Here is a 13,234-nt window from a genome sequence, read left to right as displayed (position 1 = left end):
ATTAAAATAAAAAAAATTACAATTGAAAAGTATACGTAATTCTTATTTATATTCATTTATAATAGCGATTTATTTTTAAAATGTACAGATCAAAAAGACTTTATATAAACCGTGCATCGCACGGGTTCTAACCTAGTATTTTGATATTAAGAGTAAAATCCAATACATCACCTGTCAACATGTTCAAAGTATTAAAAAATTAGAGAATTTATTTTCAAACTAGGTAAGACCATTACTTAAATTAATCCATTTTGGCCGGTGAACTTCCCATTCCATCCTTTCATATTTCAACGTGTCAAATATCAAATGGTCCAATTCCTAACAAAGCAACCATAACCAATTTTGCTACACTCCTGAAAACAACACTCAAATTTTTTAATCCTATTTATTCCCCCCTTATAAAAAAAACCCTCAAAAATACCAAAAGTCAAGAATAATAAAAAACGGTCCCAATTTACCCTCACATAAATTAATCAAACATAGACCACCTCCTCTTCCCTCCTTCCCTTTCAAAAATCAGAATCCAATCCCTTCTCTTCAAACTCCCACTATCAGAAACTTTCTCTCTCCTCAAGCTCCAACAATGGCGGACGACTTCCACAAATCAGTTCAACTCGGCTTAAAGCTCTCTAAACGCATTTACTACGGCAAAGACCCGTCGATGAAGCCGCCGCAACCTCCGTCGTCAATGGAGAAATCTTCGTCGGAAGATCAGCTTCTTCTTCCGACTTCTCCGATGATTTATGCGGTGGTTTCTAACCCTTCGATGATCGATAATCCTGACATTAAGAGTTATCAACCGTACGTTCATGGCCGGTGTAAACCTCCGGCGTTGATTCCGCTTCATATGTACGGCGTTGAAGTTGAGGTTGATTGTTATTTGGATATGGCGTTTGTTAATTTGAGTGGTACTTGGCGTTTGCACTGTGTTGATGCTGCTCAGAAGTGTGATTGTCTTCTCGCTATTCCTATGGGAGAGCAGGTAGTTTTGCTACTCTCATGTCTTTTGTTTTGTTGCATTTTGATTTTTCGTACTATTAATTGTTTGTTTTTTTTTTTTAATGGTTGTTCCGTTAAAGGAAAATGATATACGCAACCTTAAAGAATTTTTAACTTTTAAGTGAAAGCAGTATTGGTAACTCTCGAGAATTTCACCTCGTTTTATATGTGCCCGGTCACACGGTGTGGTCGATTGTAAAAGAAAAAATAACCTCTAAAACACTGATGAAGTAACCCCAATAATACTAGTACTAAAATTTTGTGTGAATTTTGGTGTCCAATTTTATGAACGGACTTGAAATACGGAGTTTAGCTTAGTCGTTAACTCGTTATCTTTATATCCGGAAATATGTTTTAGCGTTTGGCATCATAAATGGTGCTTTACTAGCGCACATTGCGTGCATACAAAATTAGTTAAGCTTAGAGTGTGTCAAACGGGTGATTGAATCGGGTTCGATTAAGTTGGGTCGGGTCTAATTCTAATCCTTTGTTCTTATATAAGGCGAAATATGAATCGGATTACATCAGATTGGGTCTCCTTTGGTTTGATTTAAGTTTAAGTCATCTAAATTATTGCTCCCAGCCTCTTATATAAGCTGAAATCTGATTAATTACTATCAATATCGGGTTAATTTTTGATATCTCTTAGTTAAGCATTACCTTAATAAAACACGTACTGAATACCCAAATTTGTCAAAAAAACCTAAACAAAGGTTCCATTCTCTACTTTACCAAAAAAAAAAAAAAAAAAAAAAAAAAGTTTCCATTCTCTACACCTTATTTTGGTCGAAAATTAAATACTCTGTAATTTTCTCTACTCCCTTTGTTTTTTAATACGTGTTATGCTTACCAAATGCAGTCGTATGTTAATAATTGTTACACTTCCTTTTTATATGGAGTAAAAAGCTACGGAACACATTTTAACACGGAGTATCATTTTATTGCCTTTAATGATCTCCATTCAAACCCACTAGGGAGTAATACTTTTTATTTTATTTTATATTTCTTTCTCTCTTTTACAATTTTTAATACTGTACTATAAATCTAAATACCCCACTCACTTCTTATTTTATTTAACTTAATAAAATTGTAACTGTGTGTCGATCAAAGTATAACATTTATTAAAAACCAAGGGAGGAAACAATATAATTCTTTAATTAATTTTTTTTAGTGATTCCAAAAAATATTTGTTTTTGAAAATTGCTAATTTTTAGCGACTAAAAATTGTTTTTATCAAAATGGATTTTTTTTTTCGTTTGAGAATAGGGCCTATGGCCTAATTATCCCAAATTCTCAATCTGCCCCTAAGTAATTTTCTTTTGACACATTTGCCACATTTTTAATTGTTAATATCTATAATAACATGATATGGAGTAGTTAAAATTATGAAAGTTTGACATCCTTAACTATGGATTCAAAAAACATGACCTCACTCACCATGTGAAGATTCATTTTATTTTATACGTTCTAAATATTACGAAGTAATTGTTAATTTATTGATGATTGATCATGTTAATTATTGAAGGTATAAAAAAGTTTTTAATCTAAAACAGCAGAGGAAGTATATTGAGTATAATTTTAACAATTCCCTTGTTCCAAATAGGAAGAGAGGATAAATTGTTGGACGTCTCATGAAGAGAAAATCTTCACTTTAAGAAAGATAATTCCTTGTTTAAGGATACATTGTTAAACATCTCATATGATACTAATTGAACTAGCATCAATTGTTGAAAGGATCTCATATGATACTAATTGAACTAGCATCAATTGTTGAAAGGTTAAAACGATGACACATTTGTTGTGGGATACTGGGTTAACTTGTCATTATTTAACGAGCCAACTTTCGCGGGGACAAATGGGCAGTGGTATATGGCAGTTCCCTGTATCGGTGATGGCGGATTGGCACATGGGGGTGTATAATGTAGTGAGCAGTGCATAGCTTGGGGATGTCCTGGAGATTTATTGAGTAAGTACTGACAGAGTACTTGACATTAAAAAATTATGTTGTGAATGGTACGTAATTAGTCTAATTACCAATTGTCAACTCAAACTAATTGGTACTCCCTAGTATTATTTAGCGATGGGAAATTGGGAAGGCAATAGCCATTCATCTGCAAAATTATTGGCCTTGAAATGACTATAGGGTCCTACATTGGAAAACATTAAATTTATGTCGATGTTTTAATGGTGATACAACTTTGCTGAACAATTATGATGGCTTTTGATTACAAAACTTTTTAGGATTTGAACTTTTGAATAGACAAAAGATGTAATACCCCTTTTGGAATTGTATAGAAATATGAAATTTTTCAAAGAAGTCATTAAGTAAAGAAGAGTAATTATTGTGTTATTGTCATTGAAAAAAAAGTCCAATGTTTAGGTGAGGCCCTTGATCGTAATAAGGGAACTATTACTAGTACATAATATCTCTCTCATATCAAAAGTGGTGCAATATTTTGCTGGTATGATTTATTCTATGGAGTACATTATTTTGTTGGTACGGAGTGTGGAAAGTTATAATGTGCAGCTGCAATTTTGGCATTAGGTGCTACTTTGTGGAGTATTTATCAGAGAATCTAGCTGATTGCAGTAGTGCCCTTTTACTGATAATAAACAGAAAAAAGCAGCAAAATATTGTCTATAACTCCTATAAGTAAAAAAGGAAAAACGAAGGTAGCAAAATGCCAAATCTTTATGCAATATTTTGGATCTTTCTTTTGCTATCTATAGAATCATTCGATAATCCAATTTGGGACCGATTTTTCATTATTTATTGTCTTGACTTTACAATATTACGTGGGCCTCTTAGGACCTAGCAATTATGGCATTTACAGACCTTGTACAATTATTTACTAACGGTCCTTGATAAGGGTCATTAGGTGCTGCAAAGTTTTCAAACTTTTTGGCTAATAAAGATATATTTGTGGCACAATTTTTCTAGTGAGCAATTTCTGGGCCAAATTGGTAGCGTTGCGAGTAACCTTTGCTTTATACTTCTGCATATCAAAAATTCAAAAGTGAATTAGTTATAATATTGTCGGTTTGGACAAGAATAAAAGTTATGTCATCCTCAACTAGGAAGTAGGATCAAGCCTTGTTAATTTTTTGCCGGGATCATGACATGGCACAAAGTGATCATAGCCAGATTTTTCCCTATAAGGTACCACTGTGATTTGAGTGGATGTTTTACCGGAGAAGTTAGCAGGCATACACAATAGGCCAATATAGAAGTTTAGTACGGAATAATGATTTTTGGAAGAAGGTAGCACTGTAGCAGAATGTGCAGAATGTCTATATTTTGGGCTGTCATTTTGTTTTCAATGAATCCATTCTGGGACCCGAATTCCTTGAATGGAAGCTATTATTTGGGAAATTGCTTATCTTACTGCCAAGCGAGTAGGCAGGGCAAATGGGCCTTTCAATGCAAAGCTGTCAGAAAACCAGAATGTGTTTTGTCAGTGGTCCCGGCTTAGGATTTTTATGTACAGCTGTCAAACTTTGTGGCTCGTGAAACATATTTGCGACATACTTCCTCCTGATCAAATTTTGATGCCTAATGCTTTCTGTGGATCTTCTCTATTCTGTTAATAACCCTTTCATGTGGCTCTTTAGTACATGTGTATGCTATGAATTGTATGAGAGATGAAATTGGAGTTATTTGATGATTCTGGTCCTAGTTGGATGTGATGATAATGACAAAAAGTCAACAAAACAAGACCCCCCCCCCCCCCCTTCCCCGGCTGCTCTTCTCTCCCTCTCTCTCGAAAACATAGAATACAGAATCCATGTAATTGCAACAGTTATGCATAGGCTTCGATGATTAATGTGATTGAAGTATGATAACATGTGATGATAACATGAAAATGTGTTACCAGATATGCTTGGACTTGTAATTTATAGTTTTAAAAATCACTACAAAATTGCACGTGTATTGTGCATGCATTTATGCAATCTTCATTTGTCTATGTTTTGATTAAAATTCATTTTCAAACTTGGCCATACAACAGGCTAAACGAACTAGATTTTATAAGTTAAATCATTTGTCCATTAAATTTTGAAGCAGTCAATGCATAAATATATATGTTCATGGGAGAGTCTTGCTTATGATGAAAACTTATCTTGTGGTGAGAGTCACTACATTTCATGAAGCTTTTTGGTATCTTACATAAACACACACGTAAACACGCACACATATCCCTTGCTATCGTTGCTATTTTGTTTTTACAAGGTTTATTTTTTTGTTTGTTTTGGGCTCTCAAGAAAACCATAATTTGGCTAACAGGGTTCAGTTCTAGGTTTTGAAATCGATGCTTCTGGAGGTTCATATCTTTCTCAGCTTGTCAAGGTAGAAGATGCAGCAGATCTGGATGGATCAGACAAAATTGAGTATGGAGGCTTCCTGAAGCCCAATATTTTCACTCTGAAGATCCCTAAGGTTTTACATTCTTTACTTTTAGTGGTTTTCATGTGGCTGATACGAGTGATTACATATTGTATCCTTATTTTTTTACTGGATTGTGGGAACTCTGGGAGTTGATCTTTTTCTAAGGTGGGAGAGTGCTAGAAAAGTAGAAATGATAAAGAGTTGGACTATATGCTGGCTGTTCTTAGATAGCTATGCTCTGATCGATTTATTGAATTTAGAAACATTAAAAGGAGTTTTGAATTTGGAACAATCACATTTTCCTTGAGACATTTAAATCTTTAAGATTTGGCAAAGCAAAAAGCTTTTGCAGGCAATAACTTTGGTCAAGCCATAGTAACATTAACTGAGGTAAATGCTGAAGTTCCAAAAGGAGTTAGCAGATATTTATAGAGTTTTGTATCTTATAGAGTCTTGTGCAAAAAATTCTTTTACCTGCAAATTCTCATTTGTCTTGGCAATGCAAAGCATCAAGAGTGAAGTAATTCTGAAGGCTGGAGGCATTTGTGGAGGGATTTTAAATAGTATCAAAGATGATTGGAAGAAATATATGTTCCACTTTTCACGTACCAAAAATAAAAGTAAAAGGTCGATAGATGTGTACCTGTGTGCATTACATTTAATTCTTAGTATTTCTTAGCAATGACAGATTTAATTTGTTATTCAAGGTTGAAGGAGGATCTAAGATTCTGGTTAAAGCTAAGTGGTCCCAGAGGTTAATGTACGAGAATGGTTGGTTCTTGCTGAAATTGCCATTTAGTTTTCCAGTGTACGTCACTCCTGGCGGGAAAATTTCTAAAAAACAGAAGGTACTTTTGAATGTCAATTCTGGTACTAATGCAGAAGTTCAATGCAAAGCTGCCACCCACCCGTTGAAGGTACTTGTCTTGCCCAATGCTGTCATTGTATTTCTTAATAAGCTTATTACAAGTATTTACTATTTTTATTTTTGATACAAGGTTCGTTTTCATTTCTTGATAAGTTTATTATTTACTACTGTATTTATTATTTTTTTTAATTGCTAATAGCATTATCTGTATGTTATATAATTATTTTGTTCTTCTAGGAACTGAAGCGTCAGGTTGGCAAATTTGGTTTTTTGTATGAAGAAGAAATTGATACCTGGTCGCAAACTGACTTTGAATTTTCATATTCTGTAAGACATTATACTCTGGTTCTTGTATAAAATTCTAAAACTAGTGTATAATCATATGCAATTATGCATATTACAGTGCTGTACACATCTTGAATTACAGGACTCCTGGGTTTCATTCTTGCTCAAGTTGTTTATTTCTTTCCTTGCAGGTCTTTTTTAGTGACATACATGGTGGATTTCTATTGCATTCTCCTTCGTCAAATGATATTGATCAAAGAGAAATGTTTGCCTTTTATCTTTTCCCTGGGGAAACTCAGAATAGAAAGGTGACTTCACTCTTCATCACACATGATTACCTCCTCTAACTTGTCAGTTTCATTATCGATTTTTTAAAAAAATTTCACCATTGTGCTGTCTTGCACCTTTTGCAGTGTTTAATTTCCTTTAGTGATTGAAGAACAAATGGTTCTGGCTATATATTAATTCCCTTTTACATACATTTTTATTAGGTGTTTAAGAAGAGAGTCATATTCCTTGTAGACATAAGTGGTAGCATGAAAGGTGCTCCTATTGAAAACGTCAAGAAGGAAGTCTTGGCATTTCTATCCAACTTAAATCAAGATGATCTCTTCAATATCATAGCATTTAATGGGGATAGTCACTCATTTTCTTCATCAATGGAACTGGCAACCCATGAAGCACTACAACGAGTCAGTGAGTGGATCAGCATAAAGTTAATTCCAGAGGGAGACACAAACCTTTTGCTCCCAATGAAGCAGGTTTTTAGTTTTTCTCTTGATTTTTATAATTGACTACAAACAGTCTGTGATACTTTCAGCCTGCTTTGTATTTTTATTTATATTGTGTATGGTGGTGAATGGTGATGTCCATACATATAATCTCCTTGTGAAGCATATTCTTAGTTTTCGTGTCAATTATGATTGTCTTAAAAGGCTTATCTCTGTGTTATTTTCACTCTACTATGTAGCTCTATTGACAATGCACTGCGGTGATTATGTTTATACATGTATGTGACTGTTCATTTTTTCCCCATAGCTAGCTTAAAAAGTGTTCCTTTTGCAATAAATGCTGTTCTATCTCTCAATATGTCCTGTTGAAAAGTAGCAGGCTAGCTGGCATTTCTGAATGAAAGTGTTGCTTTTACTATAAAAAATACTGCTATGCCTTGTTGGATCTATTATAAACCTGTTCATGTAATATTTCTGTACTTTTTCACTGGGAAAGTTGTGTATGCGTATCAACGTATCTGCGTATGTAATTTGATTTATAAAATTCTGCATTCTTGTGTTTGTCTTGTCTCATTTGCTGCTTGTACAGGCTCTAGAAATGGTGTCACATGACAGCAGCTCAATGGCTCATATATTTCTTATTACTGATGGTGCTGTTGAAAATGAAAGAGACATTTGCAATGTTGTGCAAGATTACTGTATAACAAAGGAAAAATTACCTTTTCTCCGTATTTCTACCTTTGGCATAGGTAAGCATGTAATGTGTATATGTTTGTTCGAAAATGGTACTAAGCAATGTATTTTGTCATTTTTTTAGGGGGTTTGGGGAAGGGGCTTTAGCATTCCAAAATATGTTTCAGGTTCATTATTTTGCGGATTTCTGTACAGGTTCATATTGTAATCACTACTTCCTGCAAACGTTGGCACAGAAAGCTAAAGGCCATTATGATGCTGCTTATGATGCTGGTAAATTCTATTTATTCGAGCTTTGCTTCTTTGTTGTGTTTTAGTTATTGTCTTCCATACGTTACTGCTCTAGTCTTGAATATGCAATCATGCGTGTCCATGTTTGCAACTGATAAACTAATCAAGAATAAATACTTCATATATTTGCTGGAGAAAATTGTTAATTGTTCTACTATCAAAGTTTGGAAATAACTTCCATTAATAAATCTCTATTTGCACTTCAACCAGCTTGTATTTTATGTCACTGATGAGTAAATAGACTAAAATTGCAGACTGAGTGACTTGACTAATATCTACTCCTACATACAATTTGAATTACTGCTGCATATTTAAATAATGTAATACTCAATTTCAAAAAAATATAATGTAATACTCTATTTGCTCTTTAGTATGCGTGCAATCTATGACTTTGATGGGTGAATGCGACAATGGCATCATGGCAGAAATTTCGTGATGCAATGGGAAAAAAAAAAAAAAAAAAAAGAGCATCTGCATCATTTCACACATTTACTAGAATGAGCAGGTTCTTATATAGTTATATGTAATAGGGAATATGGTACTTTTTCACACTAGGTTCCTAAGAAGCACCAAGGTAAAATTTGGCCTCTTGTATGGAGTAACTATCAAGTTTTGGCTAATAAATCGTCATTTCTTAACCATTGCTGATATGTTTCCCAATTCCCATAGGACTATTTAGTGCAAGACTGCCCTTTTCTTCCTTTGCTCTAGGTTCTATAATGTAATGGTTTTATATTAATACATTTTCCAGTATGTATGTAATTGTTAGAAAGATTGAGGCAGTGAACATGGATCAGCAGTATAGCATTTTCAAGTTCATGATGATGACATACTGCCATACTGTATAAATAAACCCCTTCCTGTTTCCCCAGGATCTATTGCTCCTCGACTGCAGAGACTTTGCACAGTGTCTTCGCAAGTAATTCTTTCAAATATTGAAGTTGATGGCTTGAGCCATGTTCAGTCACTCACGGTGAGATACATGTTTAAACTTTAAAGTAATATTTGGCAACTGATTTGTGAATGCCTTGCTGCATTTTTTTTTCTTCATAAGATCAGAAATTAGAATTGTTTGCTTTCTGCAATCTGAGATTTTTTATCCTCCCAACTATTGTGTGCCAGTTTTGTGCTCCCAACGACTTTGAATCAGACCTGTCTTTTATTGATAATCTTAGAAGCTGTTTCAGAAGCTGCAAGAAATGATTTTTTAGAAGTTGAAGAAGTGTACACTCTTGTTTATCTCCCTAGTTGGCTATGATCCTGCTCCACAAAAAAAGATGTCCTGTGTGTTTTGAAAAGTGGAAAAATGTAGAATGAGGTTGACTAATGAAGTTGTCAGTCAGACTCTTCTTTGGCATATGCTTGTGCTTGACCCATTGAAGATTTATCATATTGTTTGATACATGATAGTAGTTTATTGAATGGAATGGTTATTTATTTATTTATTTATTTTTTTTTTATTGTTAAATTTTCTTGTGCTTATTTTGTGCAGCTGTATCCATCCATGATTCAAGACCTTTCATATGGATGCCCAATTATAATATCAGGAAGATACGAAGGCAAGCTACCAGAATCTCTAATGGTTCGTGGTACCTTGGCAGATATGAGTAATTTTGTGACAGACCTTAAGATATGGAAGGAAAAAGATATACCTTTGGACAAGGTAATTTTACTTTTTTTTAATTTCAAATAAATCTAGTAGTAGTTTCTTATTTTTACCTAATAAGACATGTTTGCCAATATCCAGGAATCGTTTGTTCATATTAGAAGCATTTGATTTTATTTAGCACGTTAGAGAGGGACTGGAGAATGAGGGTAAAGGGTTTTACATCCATGTAGTGCTTCCCTGCTTACCTGTCTGATGGACAGGAATTTTCTTGTCCTTAATTGTTACTACTTTGCCCTCTGACTTTTTTTAGATCTCTGCTTTGCTATCCTCTTATTCTGATCGTTCTTCTAAACTTAGGCTCAGGCAATAGATTATCTTGCCAAAATCTTCTAAAAAAAAAACAATTATGCATATCTTTTTATGCCGGTATTTTGTTTCTATAATAATTCCATTTTTTTTCTATCCATTCTATGCTTGTGACACTCCCAAAAGGACACTATGATTCTTTTTTTGAAAAGCAGGACGCTATGATTCTTTGCTTGCTTCTTGGATGTGAACCTCTTTGTACTTGCATTGGCCATAACCACTAAGCTATTTGTTTGTTTCCTGAATGTACTAAATTTATCTATTTGGGCCTAATGTAATAAGCTATCTATTTAGTGAATCAAAATTACGGAACTATATTTGGTCCTAATGTCAATATTTATGCTAATATGACCTTTTAGTTTGTGATCGCTGAGTTTTTTTTGGTATGATGTTTAATCTAAACCTTTTTTTTTCCCCTTGAATAGGTATTTGCAAAGGCGCATGTTGATGCACTAACAGCAAAAGCTTGGTTTATGGAAAGCAAGGAAGTAGAGAGGCAGGTTGGAATTTTTATCTATCTAATCTGAATATCTATTTTGTATTGATATTTGATACATTTATGCATAATAGCTGATTGTATACTCTTCTAGTTCATGTTTACTTCTGATTTTTTTTGTAGGTAGCAGAGATAAGTATGCAAACAGGAGTCCTATCAGAATACACTCGCATGATTCTTTTCCAGACTGATGTGTGGAATCAAGGACCAGATGCCATCACAATACAAGGGGTATGTATTTGGAGATCCTATCTTAAAGATTGGATCCACCTTTGCTATGCAATTATTCTTGACAAGTCTCTTTTATCACATAGCATACTATTACCTTCTTATAGGCTATATAATTTTAGCCTATATTTTCATTGAAAGATTTTTGTCCTTGTCTGAGTAAAATACTAAATTTCCTTAGTTGATGCCGATATAACCCTTTCTTGTTTGCATGGACGGATCTAGGGGCGGGCCTACCCAGGCCATGGCCCCCCTATGCCTAGAAAATTCAGTTTATATGCTATGTTATTGCCTTTTGTTACATGAAATATGATTAGCTGAGATGGTTATTAGGCCTTTAGTACGTATAATGGTGTTGTATAATCCCACAACTAGCAACTTTGGAAGATTATCATGTCTCACATCTTTTATTGAGTGTAAGGTTGCTTATGAATTTTTCCTTTTAGCCTAACCACAATTTGACCATGGTCAATTTTTTCATACAACTCTTGGTTCCTTATCATCTATACAGAAAGAAGCATATGAAAAAAGTAGTCTGCAAAAGATGATCAACAGTCAGAAGATAATTCTATTGCAAAGTATGAGTGTTGGCTTTGGGGATTTCGAAAAGACTGCTCAAAATTTTCCTCCAGGGGTGGTCGTGAAAGCTCCTGATACAACAGAGTTTTTAGTCAATGCTGCGACTGGTTACTGTGGCAAGTTGCTTGATCGATTCTGTTGCATGTGTTTTATACAAACACTCTCTACGGTGAATGATCGATGCATAATCATTTTCTCTCAAGTATGTGCAGCCCTCGCATGTTGTCAGTGCATCGATTGTTGTTTTGATCTTTGCGACAATTGTTGCTAGCTCTAGACCGAAGCATAATGTATTGTTAAGAAATATGTATGAATATATGTATATGTATAAATTGTGAGTTGTGAGATCCTTTTCGAGACAATTTGTTGTTACTCTACATTAATTCTGGATCTAGCTACATTAAGTGCTGGTCTTGGGATTATTAGCTTAGTTGTTGCGGGAGGCAATGGAAGGAAAAGAAGTTATGGAATCCAATTATTTGGTCCTAGCTGAGTAAATCTAAGAAGTGGATTAATGGGGGATGCAATGTTAATGTTTTTCATTTCTTAGGAGGGAATTGAAATAATACACAAGGATACCGCTTGCTTGTATTTTCTTTTTTGGTAAAAAAGACACAACATAAACTCGAGCATTAATCATGATGATCATCTGTACTAATTGAAATCGTGTTACAAGACTTACAACTAATAGTGGATCTGAATTTTTTGGTGCTTTAATAACTTTAGGGCTTGAATTTAGCTAAGTAGGTTAATGTGTTGAATGGTTATTTTCAAATTAAGGTTTGAATTTTATCCATAGGATTTGTTCTTTATGATTCTACTAGATAGACGAGTTACAATGTAAAAAGCAAATCATAAACACTAAAATTTTCTTACCTCATGTCCTCACAATCTATATTGCCCCAAGGCAAGACATGGGTCGTACATATGTGGCGCATGTCATAGGAAACAATTCAATTGTATGTAATAGTATGTAATATATACTTAATATTCAAGATTATAAAAAATTTAATTTCAATGGACAATGTTAACAAGTAACAAGTCAATGTTGCTTGTACCCTTTAAAGACAATCCATTTAGAGGCAAACCTGACGTCACTCTCCTTTGTCCCTTTAGTCCTATAATTTATTATTATGATTTTTTTTATACCATTTACTGCTCTTTGTAATTTGCTCTTCCATTAATAAATTGTTTTAAAACAAATGCTACACCCGTTATGGAACATATCACATAATTTTTTTAAATCAAAAAAACATTTTCTGAATCAGGTGACTTAATTTTTTATGTTCATAATCGCATTGCATTGTTCTGATACCATTTTGACTAATCATTATATATAATTACTCATAGTTCATTTGTGCATTTTAGAGATAAACCAATTTCATATATGATTTGTTTTATCCTAACTATGTCTAAACTAATCTTTATGTATTCAACTTAATTAATAAATTCATGGTGAAAGAATTCATTTGACCTACATATTTTTGTTTTGAATTCATTTAAATTATCAATACTATCTGAACCTATTTTGTCTAAAACAAAATAGAAAATGATAGGCCGACTCAAATGCTCAATCCATATATATATATATTTTTACTTACTCCTTAATTTTGAACTTGTTACCGGTAAAGGGGAAATTAGGCACGTCCCCTCACGACCTACTGGACGTGGCCCACTGCATAATTTTCCTTTGGACCATTTGGTA

General features: G+C 33.8%; 1 protein-coding gene across 1 annotated transcript; it reads left to right on the top strand.

Annotated features, from left to right (window-relative positions):
* The first annotated feature begins 436 nt into the window (after nucleotides 1-436).
* On the top strand, nucleotides 437-12,206 carry LOC145618598 (uncharacterized). Its single transcript, XM_081673378.1, has 13 exons — nucleotides 437-982; nucleotides 5,282-5,434; nucleotides 6,091-6,300; nucleotides 6,489-6,578; nucleotides 6,728-6,844; nucleotides 7,028-7,297; nucleotides 7,857-8,016; nucleotides 8,156-8,233; nucleotides 9,124-9,224; nucleotides 9,744-9,914; nucleotides 10,652-10,726; nucleotides 10,846-10,953; nucleotides 11,462-12,206. Exons 1-13 carry the CDS (start codon nucleotides 584-586, stop codon nucleotides 11,798-11,800), a joined length of 2,271 nt encoding a protein of 756 aa, XP_081529504.1. The 5' UTR covers nucleotides 437-583; the 3' UTR covers nucleotides 11,801-12,206.
* The last annotated feature ends 1,028 nt before the right edge of the window (nucleotides 12,207-13,234 follow it).

Source organism: Chenopodium album, chromosome 3, assembly GCF_948465745.1.
Source record: "Chenopodium album chromosome 3, dcCheAlbu1.1, whole genome shotgun sequence".
Lineage (NCBI taxonomy): Eukaryota > Viridiplantae > Streptophyta > Magnoliopsida > Caryophyllales > Amaranthaceae > Chenopodium > Chenopodium album.
Note: the sequence above shows the minus strand (reverse complement) of the source record. Positions and strands in the feature narration are given on the sequence as shown.